The sequence below is a fragment of the Morone saxatilis genome, unplaced genomic scaffold (assembly GCF_004916995.1).
Source record: "Morone saxatilis isolate NCDOM2014 unplaced genomic scaffold, NCSU_SB_2.0 Contig24, whole genome shotgun sequence".
Taxonomy (NCBI): domain Eukaryota; kingdom Metazoa; phylum Chordata; class Actinopteri; family Moronidae; genus Morone; species Morone saxatilis.
In genome coordinates this window covers 16,884,123-16,900,196 of record NW_023339807.1, presented here as the reverse complement: position 1 = coordinate 16,900,196, position 16,074 = coordinate 16,884,123, and the positions used below count along the sequence as shown (strand labels likewise).

The 16,074-nt window shown below is 42.0% G+C and overlaps 1 protein-coding gene across 2 annotated transcripts in view; it reads left to right on the top strand.

Moving 5' to 3' along the window:
- Positions 1–13,116, top strand: part of fam131bb (family with sequence similarity 131 member Bb) — a gene marked incomplete at its 5' end in the record, with an annotated part of 18,921 nt that extends 5,805 nt beyond the window's left edge. The window contains 8 exon segments of one of the 2 annotated variants that reach the window (XM_035672647.1): positions 3,370–3,407; positions 5,607–5,642; positions 6,061–6,163; positions 7,838–8,062; positions 8,251–8,391; positions 9,934–10,247; positions 10,886–11,149; positions 12,439–13,116. In XM_035672647.1, the coding sequence (XP_035528540.1) occupies positions 3,370–3,407; positions 5,607–5,642; positions 6,061–6,163; positions 7,838–8,062; positions 8,251–8,391; positions 9,934–10,247; positions 10,886–11,149; positions 12,439–12,648 (1,331 nt within the window). In that variant the 3' untranslated portion in view covers positions 12,649–13,116. 2 annotated transcript variants of the gene reach the window in all.
- Positions 13,117–16,074: the final 2,958 nt, after the last annotated feature.

The following is a 16,074-nucleotide window of genomic DNA, read 5'->3' as shown; positions in this document are numbered from 1 at the left end:
TCCTTGCTCCTTCTCCTCGACTGAGCTAAGCCTGGCTCCCCTATGACCGCAGGGGGGTATCCAGCGCCGCACCGCCGTGTGTGCAGGGGAGGAGGGAGAGTGCCAGGGGAAGAAAAGCTGGCTCAGAGCTCTGGTCATGTGCTCTGTTGTTGTTGTTGCTGTTTCCTCAAGGAGAGATCCTGCTTGGCTTCTCAGGAGCAGAATTACGCGTTCACTTACTGTGCTGCTGAGAGCCCAAGAGTATCACCTACATGAGTGCAGAAATACAGAGCATGCCATGGGTTAAGAAACCACTGAGAAGCTGTGTAATGACTACTGACCCATTATCTATAGAGATATTCTGACTGTAAACAGCTCTGACTAATCACAGCATGATATAGACATCCAAACCCTTGTGGCTCACTTCACAAATAGCACATGCTTTGATGTAATCTCATATGAGGCTGAGGCTCACACACACTAGATAATATACATACAGCTACAAAGGCACACACACTGTATTTATTTTGTTTCTGGTCCATTGCTGTGTAAAAGCTGGAGGGCTTCCCATTGGTAGTTTGTACTGCTGCAGTCCAGAGGACTCTTGAGCCACATTGTGACTCATGTGGGGAGAGAGTGACTGCTAATCTACTAACTGACCAAACGAGGCTGAGGGATAAAGAGGGGCGAGACCGAGAAACTAAAGAGAGGGAGAGAAACAGAGGATGAGAGGGAGCGGCATTGTGTGTGTGTGTGTCCCTGCGCATCATACTGTATGTTGCTGTAGGCCCGATGTATGTGGGTGTGCATATATGTTCAGTTTATGTTTGCAGGGCAGATTTTTTTTTAACCCAGATGGGGAAGAAATCTGGGACACTCTCCCACCCAGGCAGAAGATTAGACATCTCTCTGTCTAACTGATATCAACCAATAAGTAACCATCTCACACCGCACTCCACAGTGCCAAAAAGTCAACAACGCTTGACTAATTCTTCTGAGGTCACACAGAGTTCATTTCTAATAGTGAAAATAGCACTTGAATATAAATGTGTCCACCCTCTCTAAAATTGGCAAGTCCTGATGCAAAGTAGCTTCTTTATCTTCTTTTCCAGGAACACCTTGTTCACGCTCACACAGTTTCTCACAGCTTAATAACAAAAAGGCAGATTTGCAGCAGAGTAGCTATTACTGTCAACAGCTGCTGTTAGTGCCCTTAAACACAGTTAACACACATTTTGACTGTAGAAACCTGACATTTTGTGGGACATTTCTGCCCTTGAATGATGTATTTTAATGTTTGCATAAAGAGCAGTGAAGATGGATTGGTTTGGTCATTCATTAACTTGGAAATATGTATTTAATATTAATGTGACAATTTAGTAATGCACCTTTATAAAATTGGAGGTCAAAACCTTTCCTGTACATGGTTATGTCTTCATGCCCCCAATTTTTCAGACAAGGTTTGTGTTAACAATATGTACTGTAGTCACCAAACCCAAGCAAGATAACTAGGGAATGTCACTTCTGTAGTGTCACAGAGGAGATTATACATCTGTTTTTTTCAGGCTGTGTACTCCCCGTGTGTAGGAAATTGACTTTGGCACATAAAGTCAGTGAAGTGTCCCTTTAAGGTAAATTTACCCTGTTAATGTACAACCAAAGAGCTATTAATACATACAGTAACTTCATGTACCTTCTGTAGTGATGGAGGTATTTAGGGAAGCACTAACGATAGAAGAAATACACAAAGTGGGTTGAGGAAAACTGGGTCGAACGAAACAGGAGATAAAACACTCTTGGAAGAAACTCTCAGGAGTTACATCAGGAGACCACTGAAATGAGAAGATCCCAGGTTCGAATACGGTGTTAAATGAACAGATGAAACAAGATGGTTCTGATTTGTGGTTGGCACACCCTTCCTTGTGTGAGTAAAGAGGGTCAGTTTCTGGAATGAAGCCTGTCCCTTGTCTCCTGCCCTCTCAGTGATCTGATGCGACTGGATGGAGTTCAGAGAGAGAGAGAGGGGTAATATCTGGGAGCCCAACAGAGACGGAGTGGAGCTGATGTTTCCGAATCACTGGGTCAGTGGGTCACAGATATCACTGGACATCCAGAGAGCCAACAACTCTCTGTGTTTCTCAGAGCTCCCGAGGAGACACTCATGATTGCCAAATGCAGCTGTGAAAAATGTGATTGGCTCAGCAAACACGCATGCAAACACAGACACACAGAGTGCTGATACAGGAGTGAGCCCCTCTGAGGGTTGCGCACACAGACCCTCTGATACAGAGAGCAGGCACCTAGAGACCAAGGCTGTGTTTAAACTCCATTACGAGTACAGTCTCTCTAATTAAACCAATGTTTTAATTAGGATTTGGACAGCCAGGAAAGAGGAGGGATAATAACGTTCATTTATCCAACAGAAAGCGTGTATTTCAGATGGCTCTCACCTACAGCATGCTGGATGGATGGCTTTGTGTATGATCTGCCACTGACTCTTCATAGTGCATTATCAACTCAAATGCAGGTGCCATTTACATGTAGAGGAAGTTCAGTAAGGACAGAAAGGCATTTAGTCTCCATTAACAGAGGTATATATACAAAGCATCCAGAGCATAGACGCTGGTGGTCGTAGTGCAGTAGGTTTGAGCTCTCATATTTATGCCAATCGGAGTCTTATTTACCATGAAGATTTCAATTTATAAACTGATGAACAATACGTCTTACCAGTTTCTGTTTAAAGTTAAACACAGGCACTTACAATTTAATTTGATTCATAGAGTGACACCAGAGAGGTTTAATTTAATGAACTATTAAAGGGAAAATTTGCAGATTGTCCACCAGCTTTGTATCATTAGTACTCTCAAGATGCTAGATGTCACAGAAAAACCTAATCCGTTGCTGAAAATGGTATTAAACTATTATTTTGGTGTTTTTATTTGATTTTATTATGTTTTCCTTACGTTTTTCACAGTGTGTGTACTGTTGTGCTTTTATTATTATTATTATGACTCAGATACCCTAAGGGAACAATATGTATATTTTTTTTTACCTCTGTGTGTGTGTGTGTGTGTGTGTGTTTGCTGTTCTCATGGTGGGAATCGAAAATGAATGTGACTTTGACAGTGTAACGAAAGTGACAGATTATTAAATGGAAGAGATAGCAGAAATTCACCTGTAGAGGAATAAAGGCTGAACATGAGAGAAAATATCTTCCATATTGAACCTTAGCCAAAGATTCATAAATGGTAGGATCGCAAGGTTAGTGAACATTTTGTGGAAGCAAGGCTCCTTTTGTGATTTGATTGATGATTATATACGAAGAATAAAAATGTATTTTCCTTCTCTCTTTTTTCTGTCTGTTTCTCTCTTCCTTTACCCTGCTCTCAGCGGCAGATAGCGTGCCAGTCCAGAAGGATGGGGAGCAGGTAAGTCTTAAACGATCCCTCTGGCTCGCTCCTCCTGTTGACTTCCTCTGACAGTGGACTGTTTCCACTCCACCTGAGGAACCAACATGGCTGCTGATTTAAAACTCGCAGCTACATAACGAGCCACAGCGACTCACCCCGATAGCTCTCCCCTCAAGGTGCCCGTGCTTGTGCTAGTAGATTAGTAAAGTAGCACACATCATGTCAATGTCAGTCGCTTAACTTCCACTACACTTCCCTGCGCAAGGTGGGGTGGCGTAGCTGGAAGACTGAACAATCGCTGGTTCGGTTGGCTCATTGCTGTTGCTAAGATGTCTGTTGCTTGATGCCAATCTGATAGAGTCAGTGCTGTTCAAAGCAAAACAGCAGAGACATCACTTTCTCTTTCCTCCAACTTCTACACACCATTACTATATTCTCCTCTCCTCTCCTCTCCTCTCCTCTCCTGCTGCTATACTGATCCCATGCTCTAAAACTGATCCCTCTGAGACAGGACACGGGAGAGGGAACCATTTTGGTCTAAAATGTAGAGAACTCTACATTTTCACCAAATGCACTGTGGACTGATTTCTTCATTTATTTATGCATCGTGCCCCAGAATGCCCTTCGGTCCTACAGAGAGGAAAGAAAACAACCACACACACACACACACACACACACACACTCATCAGCGTTGTCAGGGCTTTTGGAAGGAACATAGGAAAAGCTGCTTCAAGGGGTCCAGCTTAGCCACTCAAGTGCGTTAAAGCTCTCATCACACACCCACTCCTGCAGAGGGAGTGGAAGGGAGAGAGAGAGAGAGAGAGAGAGAGAGAGAGAGAGATGAGCAGAGAGTCAAAGGGCGAGGAAGTGGGAGCAAAGAATAGAATTACAAGAAAAAGAAGTAGTGAAGAAAAGAACGGGAAGAGGCTGATATCGATTAACGGCAGCGAGCTATCTGGATACATGCTACGTGTAGCTGATGGAGATTGTGAACACGACCCCAGTAGTCACTAAATTACCTTTTCTTCACATTTAACAGTCCAGCAGTGATAAGTAACAATGTACATTTATTTATATACGTATTGTATAAGTACAATTTTGAGACGGTGGTATTTTGTGGTAACTAGTGAGCTTTAGATGTTCTACTAGAGGGATTTTGTTAGCTTTGGACAGAGTCAGGCTACTCATTTCCCTCTGTTTCCAGTTTGTAAGGGAAGCTACGCTAAACAGCTGGTGGTTGCTGCTTCATATTTACGGCACATTCCTCTCACGATTCTCTCATTTTATTCTTAGCAAGAAAGTAAATATGCGTCAAACTATTCTTTACGTAAATGATCTGGGTGCTTTTTCCACCTATTGACAGTATATGTAGTTTCCACCACTGCTGGTCATATTGCAGGGTCTTAAATATATAAAAATGGAGGCATGACCGTGACATGCTAGGAAGACTAATGAAGCTGCTGGAGAGGATATATGTGTAATAAATGTTGGGGACAAGTGGGATTTTTCCAGTTTTGTTAAATGACTGATTTATCTTTGCTCGGCCTCGACTGTCTGTGCAAATCGACACAAAGGTTAAAACATTTCAGCACGGCCACTAACCCACCAGTGACCCCAGTCTAGTTAGTGTCAGTCCGGCTGATAGAGAGAAATGGTGTGGCAGAAGCTGCTGCTTATCGGCTTTGTCCTCAGCATCTGCCTTTACACACACACACACACACACACACACACACAAACACACTCCCTATCCTCCTGTTAGCCTCAGTTCCCTGTCTGTCTGCAGCATCAGATACCGTTCGACACAGCACTGACATCTCTCTCTCTCTCACACACACACACACACTCGATTTTCCGCTGGCTTTCAGTGTTTTTGGCAGCACATGTAACCAGAGAGGAGACTCATCCATCCGTAGCGTATTCACTCTGCTATACATAACTAAGAAAATATACTGATCCCCTGTTTAATCCCCTCCCTTCTCCCTGTCATTCTGGTCCTTGACTCTTGCCTTCCTCGTTCCTGGAAAATCCTGTGTATCTGTCAATCTTTTTTTCCTCTCCCTCCTCTTAATTTCTTTCTCTTCCCTTGTATGGCTGATGTGCAATCCCTCCTCTCTTTGCCTTCTCCCATTTACTCTCCCATGCATGTCAATGTTCTCTCTGTCCTGTCACTCTCTTACTCTTTCCCCATCCCTCTCTCCTCCTATTTCTCTTCCTCAGCATGGACGTTCAGAATTTTCATGGGAAGGAATCAATGTAAGTGTTGTGACACCATTCCTTCATCTACTCCCTTTCTGCCTCTATTTCTTTCACCTGTTTTGATTTAACTCACCCTTTAGCGATCAGCTCTTTCCTCCCTCACGACCCCCCTCCACCTCTGCTTTACAGTTGGTCTCTTTCGGTTTATCGTAGTGGTGCACAGTAGTGAGCACAATCCGAATCACTTAATGGTGCAGAATTTAAAAAAAGTACACAGTAACTTGGAATCAGGACTTGGGTAATGCAGATTTTATCTTTTGTATTAACCCAACATCTCCATCACTTCTCCACTCCACTCACCCCTCTCGAACACACACTGTCTCGTTGTCTTTGTGTGCCCTGTCACACTTCCCATACTATCCTTTTCTCCACGCTTTTTCCCCCTCCTCCATTCCTCTCTCTTGTCTCCCTCTAGCTGTCTATGGAAGACACCACGTCAATCCTCCCTCGGCTCAAGAGGAACTCAAACGCCTACGGCATCGGGGCTCTGGCTAAGTCTTCACTGTCAGGTGTGTCAGGTGTGTGTCTGTGCTGTAACTGGTAAACCGACCCCATGTTGGCTCTGCACCTCGGCAGGCGCTGGAGTCAGCATGGTACCCGAAACGGGTTCCCCTGTATCACTTCCTCTCCACATTGTGATAACACTCGTCAATGGCTCCTCATGAGTCATTGATGTAATGAATTTAGCCTGAAAAACACAACACACACGCACACACATAGTACATCGTCATACAGCTTGTAAGAAAAGGTGAGTGGTGAGTAGGAAGTGTAGTTTTTTTATGTTAAGTGGTTGTGAAGTTGTGGTGTCCTGAACAAGTAATAGTATGAATGTTTTTAAGTGTGTAAAGTGTGTTTTAAACAGAGTTGAGTAGAGTGTAGTGAATTGCTTTCTTTTAGTGCAGTGGTTTGGTTTAATCCAGCTGTTTTGTGCAGTGCAGTTTATTTGAGTGCAGTGAAATGTATGAAATGTACAGTACAGTGAACTGTAGTGCAGCTATGTGGTGTGGTACTGATTTGTCCTATAATTTATTCCCATAATTTATTCATAAATCTCATCTCCATGTGCCACCATCAGAGAGAACCAAACATCCAGGGATTTACAGTATGTGTCATCATGTGTGGGTCACATGAAATGCAGAGCACAGCCATTATGCAGATGTCAGCTGGTGTTAGCTTGGCAGCGGGAGGAAAATTAATTTCTTCTTTAAAAAGTGTACATTCTGCAGTCAAGTCAAGTTCTGAGACAGACAGCGAGACGAAAGAGAGCAGTTTCCTGCTTACCCAGTTCAGCTTAGCAGAGGTGTGAAAGATATCATGTCAACAAGCCAACCTCATTACTCATGCCACATAGCCACCTCACCCCAATTAACCTATTCCATCCCACAATGCACTTTTGTCAGACAAGACACATCCATTCCCTCCTCTCGTCCCTGGAGCCTGTACAGACCATGACTTAGGCTCATTAAACACATGAATGTCACCTCCACAACCCTTGTCATTTAGCTATTCTCCTAATCCATGTTCATTATGACCCTCATTAAACTACACACATTTGAATAGTAGGATTTGACTGATAATGTTTTTCTATTCTGGTTTTTCTTTGTTGAAGCTGCCAATAGTCAGAATCAGAATCAGAAATACTTTATTGATCCCTCGGGCAAAATTTGTTAAGTAATAGTTGATATTTTAAGCTAATGTGCCCCAAACATCACAGAGGTTATTCATTAACAACACTTAAAAACTATAATCATACATATTTATATATGAACGTGAACTATTTCAGGTCAGCCTGTTATTATTAATCACACAGTACAGATGTAATTAAATAATCAGCATCATATCCATCATATTTGAAGAGAACCATACTGACTGTCCAATTAGATCCTAGCAGTTGCCAAACCAGTTTATCAGTCTAACCCTACTGGATATCCATAGTTTCATAAGCCATCACAGCACCCCTGACCTAACAGCAATACACACTTGATGATAACATATCTATCTTATGTCTATCTCTCCCCTTTCTTTTCATTTTACCATCCTCTGTTCCCACCAATTTATCTTCTGCTTCACACATGCTTTATCCCTCGACTCCTCTGATCACGACTGCATCAAACTCTCATCTCCCACTTCATCTATGTTACACCCATCCTTTCACTTCACCTTCCTCTGTCCCATGTGTTTTCCAACACCAGGGGTGTCCCGCACCATGAAGGAGAGAGTGACCAAGCCCACAGCCATGGCCCAGGGTCGTGTTGCTCACATGATTGAATGGCAAAACTGGGGCATGCAGACGGTGGGCGCAGGGGGCATCCCCCAGGCCCGCATCACTACCCAGGAGCGGGAAAAGGAGCGGCGGCTGGAGAACGACGCCTACAGTGACCTCAGTGATGGGGAGAAGGAGGCCCGTTTTGCTGCAGGTTGGAAACACACACACACACACACACACACACTGATGAGGGCAGGCACTCCACAGAGCCTGTTAACTGTCAGCAGAATTACGTGCTCATCGCCTCTGTTTCTGGGATTCATGCCAATTATTCAGCCAATTAAGAATAATGTAGGTCCTCACAATGATCCTGGCTCGTCCTTTGAATTCTGACCTCAGGCATCCTACAGCAGTTCGCGATCTCAGAGGCAACACTCATGGCCTGGTCGTCGATGGATGGAGAGAGCCCGCGGTCGGGCTCTAACCAAGGCAGCGTGGCTCATCTGAGTGAGGTCAACCAGGAGAGCATCACCAGTCGAGGTAAAGGACTACAAATATGACTGCAGCATGAAGGTTTATGTAGGAAGGAAGTCCAGATTCACCCAGGTGTAAGCATGGTGTTAATTTATATTAAATAACAACATGCTGTAAGAGAATTTCACGTAGAGCAGTGGTGAAGGAAGTATTATTCAAAGTGAAAGTCCTGCATTTAAAACTAAGCAATAAAAATTTTAGGTAAAATGACTGTTATTGGTATTATCAGAATTTATCATGCAGCATAAATAGCCCCTGTGAGTGTTATTATATCATATTATTGGATTATTATTAGTATTTGATGTTGCAGCTGGTTAGAAAAAGATATAGCCAACTTTATTAATCCCCTAGGGGAAATTTTTCACCTTTCACTTTTTTTATTCACACAAACACACACACAGGCTGAAATACACACTTCATGCACTTGTGGACATGCAACAGGGAGAAATATTTGAATCATATTTTATAACTTGATAATATGTTTTGTACCTTGAGCTTCAAAGTTGATAGTAACAACAGCTATCAAATAAATGTAGCAGAGAAAAACATTTTCCTAAAAAATGTAAATACTCAAGTAAAGTACATCAAAATAATACTTTTTTTACACCACTGGCATATAGTATGTTTTGTCATAAACAGCTGTGTCAGATATTTGTGTAGGTTGCAGACAAGCAGCTTGCAGTATAGCATGTGTCATGGTGCTTAGTAATGAGAACATACTGTTCCATCTCCTCTCTCCAGGCTGGAGGGTTTGCTCATTATTAATTTCACATTTTCCAACATGGGCTGTTGGAAGGTAAACCCACCGCACCACATCTGTATAAATAGCAATTTGGGACATTTTTACTCCACAGCATAAAGTCTTCCTCATAAAGTTCAAAGAGTTTTGTCGCTGTAGGATGAATATGATGCTTCATTAATGCATTTGCATCAAATTATCTCATAATTTTTAAGTCAAATAAACTTTTAGCACAGGGTGAAAATGTGTGGCCGTGTTTACTCACAGGCCAAATGTATACTTTTCTTCTGGAGAGAAAGATAAGCTGCACAAAATCAAAGCTGTGTCTGCACTATGCAGTTTGACACAAGTGATGAATCAACAGTGAAAGGTGCACCAGTGTTCAACCTGTATTCAGTACATATAGGAGAGTTTCTGTCATAACACTTATTCAGCCAATGTGGAGATTTTTTTAGCTGAGTTTTTAGCTGATTTAGCTCCCAAGCAAACTTACTTATACTTTTCGGCAGGCGAGATCAAAGCTAAAATTCAAACGAATTTAGTTTGCTGTGCTTCAAACTCTGAATCCAGGTTACCTAAAAACACAATTAAAGGTATAATTTACCCACTAAATGTTAAATTATATCAGCATTATCAAATTATTGGTCATTCGAGGCTACAGATTTAGCAGCAGAAATAATGCTGATGTTTTGCAGCATGGCGTCAGGATATCTCAGGTTTTATATGTCCATATTATGAAGATCATATTGTCAAAATGATTCAATCTATTGTGCACTAATAGCAGCTGCTGCTTTTTTCATTTTTTCCAGATCAGATATTGCACCACTCCTCAGCAGAGGTGTGGCCTCACACATATGTCTCCCAGGGCCACTACTGCCTCTCCTCCTCTGATGCCTGGGAGCCGATCAACAACGATTCCTCCGGTGTGGCGTCTCCCCCTACTGGCTCCTACATTATGGGGACTGATGGGTATGACGGACAGGCGGCCGCTCACTTCCTGTCGCAGCAACAGCAGCAGCAGCAGTTCACTCTCCAGCAGCAGAGTCAACTACAACAGCTGCAGCAGATTCAACAGATCCAGCACTACCAGCAACAGCAGCTCCTGCAGTATCAGCAACAACAGGTGGAGTCTCAGAGTCTCAGGGTGTTGCCCCTGTGAGATACCAGACTGAGTTGAAATTTAATCTGTGAGCATGTTTACTGTTGCTCCAACTCACTCCAATAATACTTCAACCTTGATCATGAGCTGTCTCTTAAAAGTCTCAGATTTTGGTGTCACAACACATGATCTCCTATGTCCTCAGGAAACCCAGTAACCCCTCCCTCCCCCTAAGTTTATATAACATTTTCAAAAGAAATTGAGATTCTTCTGGAAATCACAAACCTCACCTATATAACCCCAATAAGCCAGATCTTGTTTAATGTACATAAACAAACCTCTATCTTGTATATATATATATATATCCCTTAGCTTTATAGATCATAACACTCAGTCATAATATATATAAAAGATCTTGTATCTTCTGTACACAAAGAAAAGCAGTATTGATTACTGGCATAGTCAGAACACCTTCTGACTGTACTGTAGGCCGTTTACTGTATTGCCTTCCTAATCCTTTTAGCTCCCGACACGAGCCTTTGTGTATCTTGTCAAGCTGCTTGGCACTGTGTCACCCCTAACATAGAAAATAGACCTGAGTTAGAAAACAAGTAAGCGATCTCAGCCCTGCTCTAACTCTTCCTCCTCGCCCTGTTTTATAGTCGCTGGAGCACAGGCTGCACAGTGCCAACCACTCTTTGCAAGCGACCCCCAACAGCACCATCCACAGCCTGGTCCATTCAGTTCACCCACCGCTGGTCGATCTGTGGAACACAGGGCAGATGGAGGCCTATCAGACGGAGACTGGAGGCTACATAGGCGTGTCAGCGATCGTGGAGCCGAGCCTCTGTGTTCCCTCTGGAGATGAGATGGTAGGAACAGAGCACTCCCCGCTACTGGAGCAACAGGAGGAGGAGGAGGTCAAGGTGAGGTGAATGTCGGGTTAGATTACATAAAATCACATTTTCAGTGTTTAATATTTGATCTGTGAAGTGCTGAGCGAGCACTGTAAAAGACCATACTGGTGGCTTTTATTCAATTAGCTACAAATCATATAACATTTACATTTCCAGTCATCTAGGCCGGATATGGGTTGGTTTCAATTTATGCCAGTGTGGTAAGAAGTAATTGACACAGCCATGATAAAATGTTTTGATAATCATTAAACACTCTCTGTTTCCAGCCCCTAAACTGAGATAATGTGCTGCTTTCCTGATTTATATCTTTTTACTGTAAATTGAACATCTTCTCCATCTTTTGCTGGATGAACAAAAGCCGAAGTCACCTCAGGCTCTGAGAAATTGTGGGGGGCATTTTTCACACATTTAATAGGCTAAACAACTGTAGAGTAATCAAATAAGATACTATATTAATATAAAACAAATGTTTGTTGCAGCAGTAGTAAGAGCATCAACTGGCAGTGATGTAATTGTTGCATAAGAACAGGGACTGGTTTGAAAATGGGTCTTGCAGGGAAACTTAGGAGTTTGCTTCTGACTCTGCAACCTCTTTAAAGGGTGCCCCTTTACTGATTTCCACCCACTGAGCCTGTTAAAACCATTTTATGATGTCTTTTGTAGCTCTGCAGGGAGCTTTCCAAAGTTTGGTAAAAACAAAAACAAAAAAACCCTGGTGATGTTAACAGAAAGCCAGTGTTACTAACTGAAAAGGCTGGCTTTGAAAGAAGAAGAGAGATGCTTATGAGATGCATTATGGGAATTGTAGGAATCCAGTTTTTGGAGCTTGACCCATACTACAGACTAAAAATCATGAACTTATTAACTTTATGAAAGTGTAAAATTAAATTGCCCCTTTAATGCACAACACTTCCAAATTCATATATCCTCTTCCTGATGTCTGTGTCATTGGATTTCCCTAAGACAAAGGCCATGAATGTAAAGCTTTTCAGCAGCTTTCTACTCGAACAAGAAACAGTGAATATGATTTTACAAACCAACAACATCATAGACAAATAAATGTAGTGTAATGGATTACACATTTCAAGCAAGTCTTTATTAGTTGATCTTGAACTCTGCTGGTTGCCTGAAAGACAGTAAATCAATCTATAAACCTATGGCAGTTGGCAGTCATATATACAATACAGGACATATAATAAAAATCAATCAGTTTAGATGGTTAATTAGTAATACCTGGATGTGAATCACTCCTGTGTGTGACCTAGCTTGACTGAACCTTCTGTGTGTGTCCTCAACAGGAGGAAGAGATGACACTGTGCATGGAGCCAGAGACGGCCACGTTGACTCCGCCCAGGCAACAAGGGGATGCCTCTGGTGGCAGTAGTCCGGGGCAACCGCCAACAGAGCCAATCACAGAGCGGAAGGCCTCCGATGTCACCTCCAGCTTCATTCAGACACTAGAGGAAAAGAACAAGGAGGGGCCAGCCGCCTCCATGGCAACCAACTAAGTTCCTGGCTGTCAAGAGACTCCTTCTTACAAACTGACCGGGGAGTCAGCGAGGAATGAGCGTAATAATACAATATATATCTATTAATCTGTTCCTTTTCAGGTATTAAAAACAAGACTTTTTTTGGTTGCGAGGTGAATTCTTCAAAATGGTGAAAAACAGATTTAAACGTTGACTCACTACGAGACAAAAGCTGATGCAACTTAGGACACCTATTTCTTTGTAAGCCTTACATCCCAAAGGGAACTGACGAGAGGAACGAGGAGGAGGAGGAGGAGGAGGAGGAGGAAGAGAAGCATTAACTGACCGACCAAGTTGAGACGAAGAGGAGGGGAACGGAAACATGCATGCTTTTTATGAAGACAAGCAACTCGACCCTGTCATCGTCTTATAATAATAATGAAAATCTATCATAATAAAACATTATAATAAGAATAATTTTGTAATAAAGCAAAAAAAAAAAAAAAAGAACAGACAAAAAATCCTTTGTAATACGAGTGTATGATAAGATTTAAGAGTTTTTCCCTATGGGAGCCAATACTGTTCTGTTTACCAGCTGTCTACTCGACATATTCAGTCGCTTTAGTTCAATTAATTTCCCCGTTGCATCGAACACACACCGTATATGTTAATAATTGCAGCCCAAACATTTTCACATGTAATTAAAGTAGGCTCAGAAATTGTCAGCGTTTCAGTGAAATGCAGATTAACCCTAAAATAAATTCTTCTACGATGTTGTGGCACCAGGATGCCCAAGGCACAACCCAGGGACAGGCCTGTCCTGCCGACTGCACACACTAAACTCTGCACAGATAAGGATTGTACTGTAAGATAGTGTGCTTCCTACCTGGTTCTCTCTGTATGCATGTTTCTTCAGAGTACTATGGAGTACCTGTACTATACAGCACTGTATAGACTTTGCACTGAACCATAGTATCCCAGGTGGGGCCACAGTGGGCCTGCGGCGAGCGTGAGCGGCGAGTTTCGTGACGGAGAAATAAAGACAGAGCTGCATAAGCGAATCTCTTTTGCACTGATGCAATCCAACAGATCAGAGGTTGCCTTTGGACGGTCGGCGTTACCCCAGTTCCCATTCTGAAAGCTTTCAGCACCACCGACAACCAAAACCGAGCCACTTAACAACACAAACCCTCAGCTGCTTTTTTTTTTTTTTTTCATAGATGTAGTCGCGATACATTGAGGATAATAACCACTATTTGAATGTACTGGAAGACAGATGGCAGTACATGATGTCACCTCGTGGTCCACATGGAACAGAATAAAACCCTTTCTTAAGAAACAAAGATAAACAAGCGAATCATTCAAACATGTGGGAGTGGAGCTGTTGAAAATTGATTCACTGCTTGCTCACCTAGTCCACCACTGCGCACGCACCCACACACACATACACACACAGACACAGAACACACAAAACACACAAATATCTAAATTGTAACCAGCAATAGGCAGGCAAAACACTGGCTTCCCAAAAGACCAGTGTCAGCTCTGTCGTATAGATGTAAATAGTCTGAGTATATAAAAATCGCCTCTCGCTCACAGTCAACTGTTCGAGTACAGTATGATTTCTTTATTTTTTTACACTTCTCAGTCCCACTTTATTTTGGGATTGTTCTCAAGCTCACACTTCAGGCCTGAGTTTTGTTTTTCCTCATGTACCACCACACAAAGACAAATGAAACGGAGGAATGTTTGCGTTGTAAATAGAGTCGTTCACTCAAACTGGAGTCCATCAGTGGGAGAGACAAAGAACAGTAGTAGGTCTGAGTTCACTTGGGGGGGGGAAGAATTACAGCCCGTGTGCCGTTCAATCAGCCAATCAGGGAATAGAACAGAAGACTAGGACTGAACACTAGAGTCGAATAGATCGGTGTCTTCCTGCTCATCGTGATTACTGTGAAGCAGCTGCCTGGAGTGTGATAATGATTATTATTGATGTTTGAGGAAGCATGTTTCCATTTATTTATTTTGTCTTTTTCCTTTCGCCTGAGGAAGAATGGGTGTTTTCCAGCGAAGATGGGAGTTAAGAGTGAAGAACACGGACTCACTGACAAACTTTACAACAAAACACAACCACTGTTTTCATCTTTACTCTGTTGGAGGAGCACCTTCTCCTCTCACTTTGATGATTGTGTGAGAAACTTTCAAGATAAAAAAAAACAAAACAAGTTTATTGACTTGAATGAATTTATTTATTGATTGCTTCTTTATGCAACGCTGGGGACAATGTTTATTTTTCTACTGACTTGTTGAAAATCCCTTCCAGTATAAGTTAGAATAGGTGTCATGGTTGTAAAGCGGTCTTGTTTGGTCCGGTTTTGAGCACTCTACATTGAAAAAAACCCACCTTGTTAAGATTTAGAGATGGATAGTTTGGCAGCTCTTTATTATAAGAAATCTATCATCATTTTATTTGACTTCAAGGACCCGTATGTTCAGTGACTCATAAACACGAGAAGGCTCAAAACTGCAAACATATTGTCTTTACACAATGGCACATATTAATTTATTTATTGAACAATTACTTGGTGGGGAGGATAACGTGACAGCTTGTACAGAGTCTATACTTTCATGTAGGTACCAACCCTTCTGGGAGCAGTATCTTTTTCTTTATGAGTCTCTTGGTTTTAAAGACATAATGTGGTGGAAAGACTATTGCTTTTTATTTACTGATGGGAACAAGGCTAATTTGGCCAAAAAGAGATATAAGTTCATAAGGAATTATAAGGATGGATGAAAAGAAACTGCTTCAATTTGGGTTATTTTATTGCTTTTTTTTGTTGGAAATCTCAATGAATGAATAAACTAATAACAAGAAGCCAAATATATTTCTGTGGATGATAAGGTTTACTGATCACATCTTTGTTAACCGATCGGTTTGCAATTGAGTTCCTCTTTTTGTATAATTCTACTGCCATCTTCCAAGAGTTACAGTAACTTGTCTGCTGGCATGACGCTCAATCTGCTTCTGGTCCTCTGCCTTTCTCCTTTGTCTCTCTTTCTATCTCTTTGTATCTGTTCTGTATATTTGTGTCTGTCTGTATGTCTGTCTGTCTGTCAGTGTACAGTAAGTCGTCTGCTGTCTTGTTTGGAAGAATCACTGCCTGTAAAAAAAAAAAAAAAATAGTTTCCACATCAACCAAAGGGGATTTGAGGCAATCAGACATGTAACATAGATTTAATTTGGAAATGTGTGGCAAAAAAATAAAAAATACGCTGTAAAAAAACGCTGTAAAAAATTTGGATGGCTTCTGTAAAAGTCTGTATAAAATTGGATTTATTTGTATAAAATGAGGCAGTGTGACTGGTGATACCAGTGTACACTCATGGCACTCTCACCTATGCATGCTTGTTGGACGGTTGTCACAGGACGGTTCTTCCACGTGGTCCCCCCCCCCCCCCCTCTTC